The 18,892-nt window shown below is 34.0% G+C and overlaps 1 protein-coding gene across 26 annotated transcripts in view; it reads left to right on the forward strand.

Annotated features, from left to right (window-relative positions):
• Positions 1–18,892, forward strand: part of lrrfip2 (leucine rich repeat (in FLII) interacting protein 2) — a 73,048-nt gene that overhangs the window by 18,759 nt on the left and 35,397 nt on the right. For 14 of the 26 annotated variants that reach the window (XM_015357222.2, XM_069195025.1, XM_069195034.1 and 11 more), the window contains 2 exons: positions 9,976–10,062; positions 17,823–17,873. In XM_015357222.2, the coding sequence (XP_015212708.2) occupies positions 9,976–10,062; positions 17,823–17,873 (138 nt within the window). Of the gene's footprint in view, positions 1–9,975; positions 10,063–13,655; positions 13,676–17,822; positions 17,874–18,892 lie in introns of those variants that run through there. The other 12 variants (XM_015357231.2, XM_015357233.2, XM_015357234.2 and 9 more) reach the window with 3 other exon arrangements.

Raw genomic sequence — 18,892 nt, forward strand, 5'->3', positions numbered from 1 at the left:
TCTAAATTGCCCTACATATTAGGTTGTTAGTGCCCTCAGATAAGGTGGTGTTTCATCTAGGGTGTAGTTTTTGTAGTTTTTCCAAACAGTGAAGGTATTTATTTGACTTGTGTACTGTCCTTTAAAAGCTCTTTTTTAAAAAAGGCTGCAGTTAAGTGTTTTGCAGATTACAGGGAATGCCTATACTGCAGTCTTTGGAGTGGTATTGGTGTGTCTTTTAGTTGTCTTAACTAACCCCTTTGCTTTCAGGCTCAATTGTGGAGTAGTTCACAAGAAGTTGGAAGTGCACATTTATAGTCTTCAGTAATTAGGTGCCTAGAAAAATGAAATGGTGCCTGAAAAAAAAGAAAGAATTATAGTAAAATTTTGTAATGCCATATATAATGTCTAATAGTGATGCCACAATTACATCAGCATCTTAAGGAAGCAAGAGCAATTGGTTTGACATAATTATAATGCATGTTGTTTCTAATTTAGCATATCCATTGACAAGAAACATACAGGGAAGTGCTCTTTCTTACTTGTTCTGTTCCCATTTTCTGCATTTTGGTCCACCAGCTTGTCTCTTTCACTGAAATTGACCGTTGTTTCAGTGTCATGTGAGGAAACTGCTTGCTGTTTTTTTTCCTATAAAGCTGCATCTGTTATTTATTGACTTACTCTTAATCACGCCCTGCCCTCAGCTGGCCTTGCCCACTGTACAGCATGAAGTCATTTACATTTTGAAATGCCAGACACTGTTCACTTTTGCTGTGATGGAGGAAAATGCTTAAAGCATTGTTGGAAGACTTACGCGGTGTTTTGATCTATTCATGTACTTCCAAGTTCCACAATTAAAAGTCAATTTATTGACAATAGAGGAACCAATCCTTGTGCTGCAATTGATACCTGTTTGTGCTAGTTCTGTGATTGTTATAGGATCATTTTATCTAAATACATTTAAATGGTGTAGAGTAATATAAGTACCCCTGTCTACTGTAAAGGATACAGCTTTTTCACATCTCTCTCATCCTAGCGTTAATCCCGTATCAGCAGGGTCCGCTTGTCGGCACGCCCGTCTCCATTTGGTGGTTTGAACCAAATCTTTGAGCTGGCGTTGCGACTGAGAATACTCCAACCGGCGCGTCGCTCGGAGGGAGGGAGCTTTTTCACATAACGTCTTTTAATATCTTTACTGGAGCACATTTTCCTGTTAGTATTTAATAACACCAATCCATTGGAAGACACATGTAGAGGGACATATTTGAGCTTAACAGTTTTAAGCATTTTCATATGAAAAGTCTTTTACCCACGTAACATTGTTAGTGTTTACAATGTTATATTCTCTTAATGTATGACAAAGAAATATGCCAACTTTATCGAAAAGCAATATACTGAGACGGTTTTAAGATTAAACCAATAACATTTATTTTGTTTATAGTTTTTCTCATTACTCTGCTCATTGCTCCTTTGCAAATCATGCTGGGCTTTGCCAACACTTTAGTACACACAAGCTTCTTGTATAGTGTACAACATAGCAAATAACATCATCTTCTGCTGGGTCTGCTACATAGGCTACAGTAAGTGTGAACAGATGTATCTTCTGAAGCAGATGCCCCTCTCCTATTGCTGTAACTGTTTAAGAGTAGATGAGGAAGTAAGGGGTGAGGAACTTCTTTAATCATGCAATTCCTGCTCCTGCAGAGCTTTCTTCATTCTTCATTTCATACCCTATGCCAATTTGTTTACATTGTTTTGTTTCTTTTTGTTTTTAAATTGACAGCATAGAATTCAGTATTAAGCAAGATATTGATCTGATTAAGGCACAGTAGATTTGTAGGTTTCTAATCATTAAATAGGCCTACATTTATCTGCTTCCCCCAAATGAGAGATCAGTTAGGTATAGATTGAGACAGGAGGTCAGAAGCACAAATATGAGGTACAGCTAAGAGCTATAAATAGTATTGAAAACAGAAGGATCAGCTGTGTTGGTGTGCTGAGCAGGTCACATTGCCAGACCGTTCTAACAGGTGCAGTGTGCAATGGGACAGTTCTTAGGCAGCAAGTCAGCTGTCATTTACCATTGAAAACTGGGTTAAAGAAATGCGACTGTGTGTGTGCCTCTTTCCCATTGTCTGCCTTTCTGTGTGTACTGTCTTTGCCTTTGTGGCTGTACTTGTGAATGCATGAATGTGTGTGAACTGTGCTTGGACTGATGACTTACAGTATTTGCAGAAAAAGAAACTATAGTTTTATTTCAGTAACAGTAAAATACAAATTAAGAGCTGACTGGGACTTACTAATTATCTCAAAAAATGAGTTGTGAATTTTCTGGGCAAGGTCTGTAACTTTGGCCAGAAACTTATGTATGGTGCCTGATCTTGAGGATGTGCAATCTTGCTTCAATTGCTTTATTCATGTTAACACCACACAAAACCTAGTTTTCCCATTGTTTTCAATACATCATCCATGTGACCTGCTTATTTATTGCCTTTAAGATTTACACTTTTACAGTCCTTAAAAAATGATTGCTTATAGTATGTAGGCTTGCTTGACCTTAATGTGGCTTAAGGTAGTGTTTCTCAATAGGAATCTGAATTCGTGCATTTTTCATTCCTTTCCTGTGCTCAAGGGAGTGTATACTGTGTATATATATATGAGTATGTTTCATGACGGATTGAAGTTCTGGGTTTACTTTTATATACTGTATCAACCTTCAGTAGTAAAAGCAGGAAAATATATTTACAGAATAGGTTCTGTCGGTTTTACTTCAGACTCTTCAATGCAATTTCCAATTGTGGAATCCATCCCCTGCCCCTTTTGTCTTCTTGATTGATTTTTGCAGTTGGGTGGATTTGTTTTCAAGAAAAATAATTTGTATTTTTATTTTGCTTAATGTTTATAGAAGAATTTGAGGATACCAGTCAAGCTGGTGACAGAAATGTTGTGGAAAGCAAAAGTAAAACTAGTATGCTGTTCACTTAAACCATCATTTTGGACTCTCTCTTTTTTTTTTGAAAGTGCTTTGAAAGTAGTCCTGTCTGCTGCATTGTCAAGTGGGGGTGGTAATATTAAAACATGCAATGTGAAGAGTGAAGGGAGTAACTGGAGCCAGGGATTCCCTGGGTGTGGGGTTGGTCAGTCTTTAATTAGCCTTTGCTGTAGTTGCTCTTTACAAAATTAGCTCTCCATACAAGTGCAGAACCATTTTTTGGGGATTAAGGATGAGAATGCACAGCTAGTTTTTTTTATCTTGTTAGGCTGGAATAGCAACTTTTTATTTTGCTGCTTTGAATACTGAGAAAGAATTGTAATATACACAGTATATTTTTTATATCTACTGTATTGTATTTTGTTACCTTTTTGATGGGTATGTTGGTAATCAAATATTCTGTGTAAAGTGAAACTCCTGTATGAGGTTCTATCCATCCACCGTGCACGTGAAGGTTCCACAGCCGAAACATTGTGTTTCCTTTCTTCTCTTTTCAGCATGGAATAAACCGTAAACTTGATAACATTGTGACTCATACTGTTTTTTTTTCTCTAATTTCAATAGAGAATAAATACACACTGTAGCTGCTGGTAGGTTGCTATTTGCATGGATTTCTGAAAATAATAAATATTTTGAACAAGTACACTGTTACTACCTTTTTAGTTCACATCTGTTTAAAAAATAAGCCCAAAATGTGTACAAGAATTATCAAGATGGCGCTCTCAAAATTCTACAAAAATGTCTTCTTCACATGAGGCTTTCAAATTTCTCCTGTCTCAGAAAGGCTAAATTTATGTTGTTATGCAATATTAAGATTAAGGGAAAACTCACCAAAAGTTTCAGTTTTGAATATATAGTTGAATTTTTGTAAGGTAAAATAAATGATATACCTGAGCTTGTCTCTGTTTGTCAATGTAAGGAAGATCTTATAATATTTTAAGTTTAGACAAAGGCAAGTAGCCCTAATTAAGTAACAAATCTAAGGTCTGAAGAAAAGTATATAAACAGAACCTTTTTTGCACTCTGATAATAATTGATGATAGTTAACGTAAAATGGTTCATTTTCTTTTTCTAAAAACAGTCTTTCTTTTTTATTGTGTCTTAAATTCAGGCTAAATAATAAAGGCTAAACTTCTCCATAGGAAATATAAACTTGTCTTCTTTATATGTCAGTATGTCAGTGTGTTTAAAAAATGAACTGATGCTTAAAAGGAGATGTAATTGTGTGATAGTAGAGGTTTATACTAGCAGTATAAAGAACGAAGAGTATAGTTTTGAAACTGAGAACTGGGCTTCACTATTAGCATTTAGAATGGTAAAACATGGAAATTCTTCTGAATCACACCATCCTGATGGTTAAACAGCAAATTGTCATAGTTTGTATAAAAAACCCAGCCACACTTGGCTTTCATTTATTGTATAACATGTAAACAATTTTCATCACATGATTGTGGAAACTTACAGAAAAAAGATAAATACTACACAGCGTTTTGAAAAAATATTAAATTAAAGATTTATTTGGCACGTCAACATTGTTTAGACTTTGTGATGTGCACCACGGTGATTGACTGAGTTAGATAATGTGCTGAAGACAGTTGATGTCTGTGTTATATGATATAAAAAAAAGAAAAAGGAGATGGCAAATGAGTTTACTTCAAGCCTGGTATTCTGGTCCATAGCAATGATTGAAGTGCTCATTACTTTGAGCAGTAAAGTCAGATCTCAAAATTAAGCATACTGTAGATTACTTTTTACTGGCTACCATTGAACATGGGAAGAAATAAAGATTTTTAAGAAAAGAATATGTAAGTGATCTTAAAAATAAATCTCTAACTTTTGAAGTAGAAGATAAAAATACAATCTTCAGAGGCTATTAGTAGCAATTTGCAGAAATATTAAGTTTCATGCTACTGTAGTTTCATTTTCTAAATTAAAAAAGTTAATTTTACAGCTGTAAGCAAGGCGCATTTTTGTATTGCCAATTCAGTGCTCCTGCTTTAGGTTCTCTTATACCTCAGTGTGGGAGATGTGAAATGTGACAAATATATGTAAACGTTTCTTATTGACTATACGGTTGTGATATCTACAGACATGGTATTTGTTTATATCTGGGTACATAATGTGTAGAGTGCCGAAAAAACTGACTCAAAAAATGCTGGAAAATCTCTAAAAGCTATACTAGTAATTATATCTCCACCGCATATCTTTCCAGTGATTCATAAACTGTTTATATTGGGTAATCTGGCTGTGTCAGTTATCTGGGGCTTTTCCACAGAAACAAAGATCACACTAGAAAAAAATAAATGTAATTTTGTATAAAGTTCCCTAAAGAAAACATCACATTTCAAATCACATTTGAGTCACTGCATTTAAAAATAATTTTATTTTAGCATTGTTCTTAATTACAGAGTATGAAATATATTACATCCTGCCAAACTACACTAAAACTAAAGCAATGATTTACTCTTACCCCTCTCCTTTTGTACCAGAAGCTAGTTTCACATTCTCATGTTGCCCTGAAAGTGACTGTTCTACCATGTGTGCTGTTTTCATGTTAGTTCTCAGTGGACAGCTTTTAGTTACACATCAATCTAAAGTAGTCCACCATAGCAACTTCCTTTGGACAGTTTTCTTTTTTCTTTGTTCTGACCCTAGCATGATCCACTACAAAACCACAATTATCTAAGTGTCTCTTTATACTTTAAAGCAAAATGGAGACAGAGAATGGATAAATATGTTTATATACATTAGTGGTGTATCATAAAAGATTTTCTTGACCCATAACAGTAACTCATGATTATGCAGCTTTACTGACCAGTACTGTATTAGCACTGTCATTTAATGTTCCAACAGAAGAAACTACAAGGGCTTGTTTTCCACAAATTAGAGATGTACATTTTATGTTGATTATTGTGTTAGACAGCTTGTAAATGATTTGGATTTAGTAGTTTCATAGATAACAAAACACTTGATCAATCTTAATGTTTATTTGCTGTTTAGGCAAGTGAGATTGGCAAACTTTTTAGTTTCAGTTTCAAAGGTTGCTATTTCAGCATGTGCAGGGAGTTTTTCTCATAACTTCGGAAGGCACTGGCTGGAAACCAGAGCCATACCATTATGGGACTATAACTTGTTTCATGAGTAAATGAGAGTTAAAATGCCTGTATAAGACAATTTAATCAAACATGATGCTTCTTCTACAACTTGTACCTTGTCTTCAGCAACTTGTTTCTGTGCACTTAATAAATGTGATCATTAGGCCAAAACCTTTTCTTTCAAATGCAAATATCAATGTCCTGGAACTTTGGCTTGCTATGTTTCTAGATTTACATCCCATGAGGCATCACTGGGATACCACTTCTCATCAGGATTGTCTTGTATAGAGGCAACCCCAATATCCAAGGCTAGCTTTAAACTGGGATTAGATCAATGAGGTGTCAGTGCTACAAGGGTTGAACATGTCAAAGTTTTAAAAATGAGATTTCTTCATCTGACTTCTTAGTCAGGTATTCAAATGGCCTATTAAGTGATGGTTTAAATTAAATAAAGATTTAATGACCTTGCTTGTTTTAATGGAGTGTTTAGTACAGATTACTTTAAACACATACTTTAAGAAGAGTTTAGTGTGGATTCTTTAACTAAGTATTAACAGGGATCATGACAAACTATTCCAGTCACACTGTTGTTCTATTCCTAATTATTTCTAGAAAGTGATATATTTTTCCAGTTCCTGCTGTTTTAAGAAACATTCTCTTCATGTGCAGCTCATGTAATGGTACCACAAGAAAAATGTTGCCTTAGTTCTTAAGTCATAAATGGGACTGTTTTAAGTCTTAAGTTTTGTTAGAAAAGGTTCATCAGAAAGAATCTCAGCTAAACAGTCAAAGCTGCTGATAGCCATTTGTGTGAAGTTGTGTATCTGCACCAAAATTATTTACTCCTTGTTAAATATTTGCTAAAGAAGCTATATATTAAAATTCTGTTTTGTTGAATGATGCATTCTTTGTTATACTAGCTGTTATGATGCCCTCATTACTCAGTAACTAATGTTGATTGACTACTGCTGAGATCAGATCACTCCTACAGGTTGACCTAAGAGGTCTGAGCATTTTGTTGATCTTGGAGTCCAACTGCCCATCTGCATTCACCTACAATGTTTGTTTTTCTTATATATATTGTTGTGTATTCATAAACGTGTATATACAATGCTTCTGTATACAATATTCTTATACAAAGTGATATTTTCCAGTGTTACTCAGTTTTAAGTGTGGTGAATAAGCTCATTTGTCTATACGTTTTTCTGAGTTGTATCTCTTAAAAGTTGACTAAACACTGTTTTCATTCTAACGAAACAGTTTAATTAATTTACTGTACATCTCTTAAAGTATTTCTATACAGAGATGCAGATACAGTTTTCTAATTCTTTCAGCTTTCAAAACAAACAGTATTACATAAATCAAGGAAATCAGAATATTGGTAAATGTGCTTCTTGATTGGACTCAAGTTTTAACTGGAAGCATTTTCTTCAATCTGTTTGAAATGACACATGATATGCATGCTAAATACCTAAAATAATGTTGTACATGGCAGCAGATCTTGGCTGGTTACAATTAATAGTAATTAAAATATTATTTTCCCATATTTGTTGTCAAGGTTTTGAAGAAACAAATAATTACTCTAAGAAAAAAGAAGTATTGTTGTTTTGGTTTCTTATCTGAAGCTATTAATTTTAACAAATCATATGTAGTAGTTTGTAACCTTCAGTCTATCTTTTGTGTATTGTTCTAAATTTATATTGTGGAATTTATAATAAATTAAAGTGGTACCCATATTTATTTAAGAAAACATCCGTGATTCGTTAAAGCTTTATTTCTGTTCTATATTACAGTACTTCTTTCATTAACATAATTAAAGCACATTTGTGAGTGGAAAAATAATACCAACTGTTGTGGACTGTGGCTGGTGCTGTGGTGTTGTTGATTTTAATTACAATTCCCTCTCTGTGCAATAATAAATTTGCTCTAGTTTGTTTTGAAAGGATGACACGTCACCCCTATAACTTTAGGTATTGTACTGTGGCACTGACATGACTAGATGAGTTAATGTTACATTGTTTGCCCTTTGATTGACCTGTAAGACCTTAATAATTACTCAAATATAGTGTTGAATTATTGATCAAAGATATTCCTCTGACTCTTTGTTCTTTTTTTTTTTGCGTTTTGTAAATAATGTGTTCCAAATTGATACATTTGTTCAGCTTCACTGTTCTGAATCAAGTAGATTTCATCTAATGCATATCTTGTACATTTTTAATTGTGAATTACTTTGCTTCCTTGACTTCTGTTAACATCTTGCTCTAAAATCCATGTCTTCAGTTTCATTATAGTTTTAGTGTAGATACATATATTGAAATATATAATAAAGAATATGGTAGACTCTTTTGAAAAGAAGAAAAATAGTCTACCATCTGAGGTTAATAAGATGTTGTGAATGTATTTGTCAGTGCCACAAAATGTAATGTAAGCTTTATGTACATTAGATTTCTTCAAAAATGTTTCTTTTAAAATAGTGATTGAAGTTAAATATTTTGTTGCTTCTTTTATTTGTATCATTTTATTAAGGATTAGTATGAATTCAGATTGGATGCCTGATTTCCTAAAATGAGGTTTATGCACAACAGGAACAGCAGTTTAAAACTGTTTCTATTTTACTCGTGGAGTACAGTACGGTATAAGTTGTATTTTGAAATTACAACTGTTATTTTGAAATTATTCGTTAATGGTAGTGATTTGGAGTACAACCTGTTCATGATCCATGTTGTATCTCTAATCATGTGCAGATTAACTGGTGGAATCCATTTGTATAGTGATGATGTTACTACATAATGTAGCTTTCATTTGAAGCTATACATTTTACATGTAATTTGATGGAAAACCTTAGTTTTTTTATGTAATTAGTTTAATATTTCTATTTTGTAAAGTAGTGGACATGTACAACATTTAGGACATTTAACATTTAACATGTTCAGGATTATATTGGAAAAACATTTACTTAAACTGCAATGCAGTACACTATATGATGTTTGGAAACATCTCACAGTATGATCTCTTGCCTCTGACTCTATTGACCTTAAAGCATATACAACCAAGAATGATGAAAGGTCGTGCTCCACTTTGGTGTCTGATAAAGATATAATCTGGATAATTCCAAATGAAGCAATTTTTAACCTTGCCTCCTCTGAGGTTAATTAGATTTTGTAAATGTAATTGTCACTGGGAGAAGTGATAACAGTGTAATTACTTGGCTGGAGTGACCTTTTGTTCATAACCTACAGAAGATAATTCCTGGTTAAAAATAAAACCTCTGTTTAATTCTGCTATTTGTGTAAGCAGAATTCTGAAGACTTACGTAATAAATTTAACTGAATTTTGGGTTGTTCCTCAACCAATGGTGGGCACAAAAGGATGCAAAGGGCTAGGCTAAAAAAACTGGACTGGAAATTCCAGGTTTTGTGAGGTAGGGTAATCCGAATATAGTGGAATCACACAAATGGTAACCCAATTTTAAAAAGCCCATCACTACGTCCCTGTGGCATTTTGGGAGGAAGGTATGATCGTGTAAAGTTTAGGTCTGATCCACAATTCTTGTTCATAACCTGTTGCTCATGAACAGAAAGTTTCTTCATGGCAGATATTTGCAATGAAACCATTTCTTCCAATGTCAGACATATTTATGAGATTAAATCAAAATCCAGATTACATGTAAAGATCTATTTTTATGATTCGTTAATATTTCACATGTGCTTTGAGGTTTTCTGGAGTGCGCAGTAAACGTCTCTTAGTACAGAATAAAAATAAGCTGTTTATTTGCCAATTCCTGATTACAAAACAATAGAGGAAGTGCATCTGCTGTATATACAATAATGATTACAAGATTTTAGAATATCAGTTGATTGAACCCAAGTGTGCTAATTTGCTGCTGCTTTTTATTTCTCTTCTGTCAAGGCTGAGGCACGGCTCGCTGCGAAGCGGGCAGCACGAGCTGAAGCAAGAGACATCCGAATGAGAGAACTGGAGCGGCAGCAGAAAGAGGTAATCTACTGTCACTTTAAATAGCACTGCCTTTCATGCTGTGGTTTGCATGTGTTTTTGTGTTCCTGAGAGGAACTGAAAGGTAAGCAGATTTCAAAATTAATGTTCAAGCTTTTTATAAGACTACGATAGGATCTTATTTTGTTTCTAAGGGCATCCTTGCAACAGTGTCTGCGTATCTATATTAAAGCCACTGACCTTTCAAGAGAATGTACACAACTGACTCCAGATGCAGGAGGTGGCCTTTCTTTGTCACTGGAGTGTATGGGTTCCCTGTCCTTGGACTGTGCAGGAAGCATTGTGATTTTCTGGGTCCTGTGAAATTTGAATTTCAGAGGTCCTGTACAGCCTTTACCTGTGATAGGAAGTTTGGCAGGCATTTTAAAAACTGTTAATTTTATATATCCACATAGCATCTGAAAATGTATTAATTATGTATCGTTTTATTAAACACTTGGATTTTTGTCTTCTGTATTTTTTAAATATTTAAATGATACATAAGTTTAAGTAATGCATTATGGTGTATGGCTGTATCTAAGCCAGTGCGAAGGATTTGTGATATTAGAAACAGCTGAAAAAGTATAACTGTGTTTCTCTGATTGAAATATTCGTGTTTTTGTAGAAAGTTTATATTCTTTCTTTGATCTTTTCTTTAAGATCACAAGAAAGGTTACAAATAAATAGAGGCCCATCTAGCTGGCTTTGTTGCTGATTGATAAGTGGTCTGAGGATTTTGTCAAGATGCGTCTTAAAAGGCTATCACACTATCAACTTTATTAATATTGTCTTGTTTGAGACTACCACCACCCTGTGTGCAGAATGTTTTCCCTTTCCCAGTTTAATATGCACTTCTGCTTAGCTTCTACTTGTGTCCTCTCATTAATGTTTCTCTGTTGAGATATCTGCTTACCTAACTTTGAACACACCTAAAAGTTTTTAAGCGTCAGCAGCTTTAAGGGTGAAAGTAAGTACCAGTATAACATTAAGAAAGTCTAATGTTTCCGTCTGTTTTGGTACTGTAAGTTCACTATGCATTATTAGGTAATTTTACCGATTATTTGCTGACCTTCAGTTGATCTAATAGTAGACAATATAGTAGCACAGAGTATTTTAAGAGACTGAAAATGCTTTTAATCTAACTTTTTCTCTTAAACATTTTATGAAAGTAATAATTTAAGTAATACCTGTTAATACTAGCCCGACCAATTACTAGATTTTAGAATTTGTATTACCTTGTTTTCTATTTATCTGAAATCCTCTGCTCAAGGAGTTTCCGTTAAATTGAAAAATAGAGAATGCAGTTTACGAAATGCACAGTTAGTCACTTTAGCCCATGGGTCATAAAAATATTGAGTCTTTTTTTTCTTTCAGACAAATGTTGTCAACAAAATAAAAGTCAATGCAGTCCTGCACTTAGAAAACAAAAAAACAAAACTAGGGACCCTCCCATTTCAGACCAAAATGGAAAATATTCAAACTTTGAAATTAGTTTTAATTCTACATTTTTAAAGAAACTGGGTGCTATAAAATGTTCCTCTCAGTAGCATCTCATTTGATTCAACTGAAATGTATCAAATTTAGATTTAACCTTATAAGGTTAATGGCATGTCAATGTATGACCTAGAATTGTTCAAAGTTTGTATTGTAGTTCTAAACACTCCTGTCTTGTGAGCGAATGAGCGTGAAGTGGAACATAAATTCAGAGTGGGCTCTGTTGTGAACTATTTTTTTTTATTTTCAATTTCTTAAGGAGCCATGGCTGCTGTCACTTTGCTTGACATTAGCTCACTGATTGAGGTGATCAAAGTTCAATATGTTCCCTATGTAAGGATGCAGTCGTTGACACTTGCACAGTGCCCTAGGTGTAGCATAGCAGAGTAGAATCTTGTTAGAAACAATTTTCATTGCTTATGTTCTTCATTTTAACAATGAATTATGTGATAGCTTAATATTTCTTTGGTCTTATATGAATAGGCTTACTTTTATTGCTATTCATTTAATTTTTTTCAGTTATTTGGTATGTGAATATAATTTAACATTTTATTTAGGAATCTTCATTTTACTAATATCAGGTTAAAACAAAGTAGTCTACAATTATTATTTTAGAATATACGGGTTTATCACATTTTATTGTACCATAAAATTAGTTTGAACTGTTTTAATTTCAATAATGTGCAGCTGTCGTACTTCAACATTATCCCCATTTTCTTTTTGTGATTTTCTACCAGCTGACATTATGATTGTAGAAAGAACCCTAAACAATGCCTGGAATGATTATTCTCCATAGCTAACATTTTGATAGCTAACCTCTATTACCAAAGATTCTATTCATAATTAATTATAATTCCTTACACTTACATACTGTACTGTAGCACTTTTCTGGACAATCCACTCAAAGCGCTTCACAGGTAATGGGGACTCCCCTCCACTACCAATGTGCAGCCCCACCCGGATGATGGGAGGCCAGCTGTAGTGCACACTGTATGCTCACCACACACCAGTTATCAGTGGGGAGGAGAGCAGAGTGATGAAGCGAAATTATAGATGGGGATTATTAGGAGGCCATGATTGCTAAAGGCCAATGAGATATTTGGCCAGGTTGCTGGGGTAACACCCCTACTCTTTTTGAGAAACATTCTGGGATTTTTAATAACCACAGAGAACCAGAACATCGGTTTTATGTCTCATCCGAAGGATGGCACCTTTTTACAGTATAGTGTCCTCATGTGCTGCCGTAGGACTCACACAGGCAGCAAGGTGAGCTCCCCCTCCTGGCCCCACTAACACATCATCTAGCAACAACCTTAGCTTTCCAAGGAGGTCTTCTATCCAAGTACTGACCAGACTCACATCTGTTTAGCTTCAGCGGGCTGCCAGTTGTGAGTTGCAAAGTGATATGGCTGGCTTCAGCTGGCTGCCATGGCTGCTAGCTATTATATATATTCTCTATAAAAAATATTTAACTGCTTAAATATATTGTAAGTTTTAGTGTTTTGGACTGGGTAGTTTCAAGACTACAACAGGATGACGTGGTTGTCATACTTCACTTTTGTTTTGTTGACACTAATGTTATTTCACCTGCATTATGTAAATTAGCCAAAAGTGAACTATTTACACATAACATATTTTGACCTACTGTAACAATCAATTATTATTGTAGGTTTTCCAAAAAACACACAGAGTAATACACAGAGGTATTTTTATGAAAGCTCATTTTTGGAGAATGTTTTTCACTCGGGGGTGGTGTTCTATTCACGAGTGCTGTAATATTAGTAACCAAGGGACTGTTGTAAAAAAGAATGAGCAATATTATACTCAGCCGTGTCCTCTTATACATCACTTTATTCAGAGGCAGTACAGCATACACACTTACAGAACAAAAAAACTATTTTTTAGAAATCATCTCGCATTGAGCTGCAGGGCATAATTTGAATACAGACTGATAAAATGTAGTTAATCGCAGAATATGTTCAACAGTATCCATTTCTATAAAAGTGCTATCAAAGAACTGGTTACTTGTTGAAATAAATGTTAAGTGGAACCTTGAAAATAGAGTTGACACTATTATTTCTTTTGTTGTTGCAAATTTTCAGGGTGAGGGAAAGCTATGCAGGTAAGAAACATTTTATTTACAGTATAACAAAAATGGGTCTTTGATAAGCTTGAGCATAATGCTATCAAAGATGACGTAGCAAAAACAACTATGTATGGAACATATTCAGTAATATGTGCAGTGTGGAGAATTTTTTTTATTGGACTTTTAAAAAAATGGACTCACTGAATGAAAAGAAAATAGATTGTGAACTTTACAATCAGTGTTTGTGGTGGCATTGAGCTAGATTTGATTCTATTGTTGTAACCTTTTTTTAACTTGTCAAGGGAAGGGTAAAGCATTCTTCTTAATGCCATCAATTGCTGTAGGAACTTAGTACTGAGGATTTCTCTCTTACTAGATTCTACATTATTATTTATTATTTATTTAAAGACAAGCCTGTTTGCATTTAAAATTCATGGCTGGCTTACAAGTGCAGGCAAGATGCAATTATGGAGTGTAGAAATATAATACATTAAAAATACTCATTTAAAATACTTGTCAAGATAATTTTGACAGTTCAACAGATAAGAAATTTCAGTGTTGTCTTTGATTCTTCAAAGTACTCAGTTTTGTTACTGACATGCCTAATAATCAATATATGATGTTATTGTTTAATTTAAGGTAGAAACTTACTCATTTTCAGTGTACGTGTAAGAAGGTATTTTGGGAGAAACCTCTGATGTGTACAGTGTTAAGCCACGGCACTGAACAAAAACTGGTCTAATTTAAGAACATGTCTAAATATAAGCTGTTTCCAGTACTTAAAAAGTTCAATTTCTTTCTAGGTAACCAGTAGATCCTACCTTTTGAAAACTGATGTGAGAAGGTTTTTTTGTCTTTCATGCTTTCAAGCTTTCTTCAGCTGAATCTAATAGGTGTATTTTTTATTTGATCATAGTTTTTACAAAACACTATGTAGGTCTGTCTTTGTTTATGTAATTGCTACAAGGTCATGAGTCTAGTTCAGATGGCTGTTTCCTATTTACAGTGGATATAAGTGTTCCTTTATGTAACTTCCTGTTTCCCAGCCATCTTACTTGTAGTTTCAGTGATGTTTTGTGTCCAGTACTGCAGGTGCTCTTGGGTTTTATCAGTCATGTGCATCAAAAGTAAAACCTAGATCTGTTTTAAGCACTTCAAGGATTTAGCTAAAGAATGCTACTGTACACATCAGAATGACCTTAATTCTTAAACCTCCTTGGTAACAGGCACTTTTGAAAGTGCTCTTTTCAAATAATTGTCCCATTTTTAGGATTCTGTGAAAGTATGTTTCTTAATCTACAGCTTACATCATGTTGAGTGCCAGAGACATTTCATTTCAATGCCAGCTCCTTGCCATTTTGTAAAACCTTTGACAGAGTAAAGTAGGTTACAGGGTACAGTGTCAAAATGTGGAGCTATGTGGTTGGACATTACACATTTAAAGAATTTTAATGGAGGACATTCTTTTGCTTGTCAGATTTGTAGATATGCCACCTATTGTTTTTTTATTTATTTAGTATATTGCAGCTATGTGTATTGTAAATTTCTATGAACATTTTAAAGAGAAGATAAAATATGTCTGCCTGAAGGAATCGAGCGTCTTTTAGACTCCTAAGTTTAATCATCTCTGATGTTAACTATGGAGTCTTAGAAATTATCTTAGTACTGCAGAACTCAGTACTGCTTTCCTGACTTTCTGTGATCCCCATAGCTCCTGTGAGCATTGTCTGCTATCAGCTGTCATATTTCATAGCAGACAAAAACCTAGCAAGTTTTGGCATGATGTATTTAGTGCTTTTGTTAAAGGTAAATACACTCATTCTTTGCTATATGTGCATAATTCTTTCCAAAATGTGTGTTCATAGGTGAAAAATCACAAAAGCGAGGACTTAATTCACATTGTAAAGATCTCTGATTTGTTTCAAGTGCTCGTAACTGGCTATAAGGTACTGTAAACCAATTGAGTTTATGTACTTACAGTATACATATACGATACTGTGCATTCATAGTGTCCATTATTATAATGAAACATTTCTTTGTATAAAATGTTACAATTCTTGAATCAGTATTATTTTTTACAAATTATGCATTCAGAATACACCATAACAAATATAATACAATAACAATTATAGTACAATTTCTGTTACGATAGTCAATAAAACAGCTGGGAGGAGAGAAAAAATAAGTGGAAGAATGAACTACACACTTGGAGCTCATATTAGTGGCAGAAGTTAACTTGTATAACAAAAATAGGTATTTGAATGTATCACTCATTTTGTGAGTTCTTTTAAGTAAAGAACTCATTTAATGAGGGAAGAGTATGTCAGTTTTTATATTGCAGATTTTGTAGTTTCTTAATTAAAATTTAAGAGAAAACTCTTAATGTAGGTGTTGTGGTTAGTCTGTTTTTGTCTTTGTAGTGATGGTGGTCCAGAGTTTAAAAAATGACTTTTGACAGTGGAAATAAATTGATTGTTCCCATCTTGGAGAAATCCATTCATACAATTGCCTTTTACATTACTATGTTTGGTGAATGTATGTATTTGCAGGTTAAAACAGGTAAATCTCAACATACTCCACATGAATTATATGTAATTTTATCTTTTATGTTTCATTAAGCAGGTACCACAAAGTGAGTGATACAGGCATCTTATAAAGTTATTAAAGTTAGCTTACTTCAGAAAAATATTTGGATATAGAATGTAGATGGCTTATGACTGTTGATTGCAATCTAAAAGGTTGTGTATTAACAAGAAAAACTGTTATTGCTCGTTTAAATAAAATTTTGGGGATGTTGATAAGAGAGTTTTGTGGTTGGTTTACTGTGTCAAGGTGCAGATCTTTAAGACAGCTTTGTCAAAGTGTGGGTTCAACTACAAGTACTAATTTCTATTCTCCTTTACTTACAGTATATTGTATATACACCACAAACTTTATACTCGCATACAGTATTGGAATTATTGGACGTGAAATTGATCTGAATAAATAGGCCTGGTATGCAGTACCTTTAAATCAAAAGGTATTGCTTCCGTGTATCTTAGAAAACTTTTTGATTATATATTTCACTTTAAAAAATGCCTGTTGTGGGTAATTCTTCATCAGAGGAGCAGGACACAGTCTTGTGTAGATTCAGTTTTATTGAGTTCAATAAGTCCGACAGCGCGCGCTGGGTCTGCCCCGCAGAACAGACAAACTGCAAGGGTTTCCCAGTTCTTATATACAGTCGGAGGAAAGTTTGTTTCACAATCTGAGTGCTTGTCCTGTTCTTTGATATGTAACTACTCTTGTCCTACGCTGTCTTGCTCTAGGTTCTGTCCTTTGATATGCAGCAGACATTGGTCTGCTTTGTCCTGTTTGTGGGTGTCGTTCCTGTCTTTTATTATGTAGCATTAAGCCACTGGGGCTGCTAAAGCAAGTCAGCTTTATGGCATCTTAGTGTAACTTTTGTTTGAGGCTAAATTAACAGACCCCATCAACACCTCTCACAATGTGCTTAAGTGGTGATACTTTGATGCTGGATAAGTAAGATATATACATGTCCCACTTCAATGCCTTAGTAATAAACGAGTGGTTGTCTAAGTTATAGTGATCATTTTTATAGTCTTCTCTAAAAAATAGTTGTACTGAAGTGAAGAAAGTGTAAATGATTATCCTGCTTGGGAATGTAATGTGTATTATTTTAAGGAAACTGACACATTAGTATTTTGAAATAGAAAACCTGTATCCTGAGGGATGTTTCCTGTATGATAAACTTTAACATTGGCATAATATCAGTTTGTCTGGAATATATGATTGATAGTAGATGAAAAATACTAGCATTCTGTGTAACTTAAAAATGTTCAATTTCTTTTTATAATCACTGGCTTCTTTCAAGTTGTGAAAAGATGACATTTTCCAGGTGACTGGAAATCAACTGGTTTAGCATCTATATTTTGGAAATCGTCTGTTTAGCAAATGTCATGATGTTTTATATTTTCTTTTACATAATATATTGGTGAAAAACAGCCAAATTGTGATACTTCTTTGTGATCTTAAATCACATTTGGTAATCATGTTTTATTTTCTTGCAGTCTTTACTGCACTACTTTTACTCCTTTACTTTAACATTGTCTTAAGCCTTGTTTTTTTCAGAATATTTAATTGTTTTTTTTCCGTTATTCCTCTTTCTTTCTCTGTTGTGTAGCATTCTCGCCATTCTTCAGATAGAAAATGGGGACAAATTCATCAGTGGATGGTAGGAGAAAGAGTGTGTCAATGCAAACATGCATGAAGTGTGTCACTCACTAATACACTGTGTGTTTAGAGTTGCTTTTAGTGCTCTTTAGCATCTACCCTCTAAAATGAACAGGAAATTTGGAAAAACTACAGTATGAGCTTTGCTTGTATATTTTGTTTTAGTTTTGATTTCTGTACACCACACAGTTTTAATTACTTGATCAGAGTGAATCACACAGAACATAGTGTAAGCATGTCTGCCTTGGATATTATTGATAATAAAGAGAATATAATTGCATGAGATAATTAATCCATACAACAATTAACATTTGTTTAGAAGCCATGCAGGCCCAACTTATAAAGTGAAGAAGGTATTCTGGATTTTTGTGATATGAAAAAGGAAAGAGCAACCCTTATGGATGTGAAACAGAAAGGGTCTTTGGACATATTGCTTCTTCCCTGTTCCTATCTAGTTTTAGAATGATCCAAAAATGAAATCTCTAATTCTAATATGCAGAATTGAAGTTGAGCTACTGGAAGTGGGGAATGAAAAAATTATTTCCCAAAAGAAATAGCTAAAGGGAATTTTTGGGACATCAGAAAGTGTTTTTTCCCTAGAAAGAAAGGCTTGTAAAGTACAGTTAATTGGAGGTAGGAATGAGAGCCAAACAGTATTTCTTTAGGCTGCTAGTTTGCTAAGCAGTATTGCACTACATTTGTTTTGCATACAATGGTAGGCTTTGCAAGCATAAGACCAGGTGCAGCAGATGCAAAACAAGTTCAGTATTTATCAGCCATAGAGTTTCTTTGATGTTATTTGCCAATATATATTATTTTTTTAAATGAACTTATACTAAATAAGATACAGAAATCTATTTAGTCATAATAACAAGAAAAATAGACTTATATTGACTATAATGTGAAATGTTTCCCAAAAAGTATTTAAATTATTTAATGTTTTAACATTTGCATTTGCAGGCAAGAATAATCATGTACAGTATCAGTCCTGATCGTTATCTCCAGACTACCTAATGCATT

The sequence above is a fragment of the Lepisosteus oculatus genome, chromosome 10 (genome assembly GCF_040954835.1).
Source record: "Lepisosteus oculatus isolate fLepOcu1 chromosome 10, fLepOcu1.hap2, whole genome shotgun sequence".
Lineage (NCBI taxonomy): Eukaryota > Metazoa > Chordata > Actinopteri > Semionotiformes > Lepisosteidae > Lepisosteus > Lepisosteus oculatus.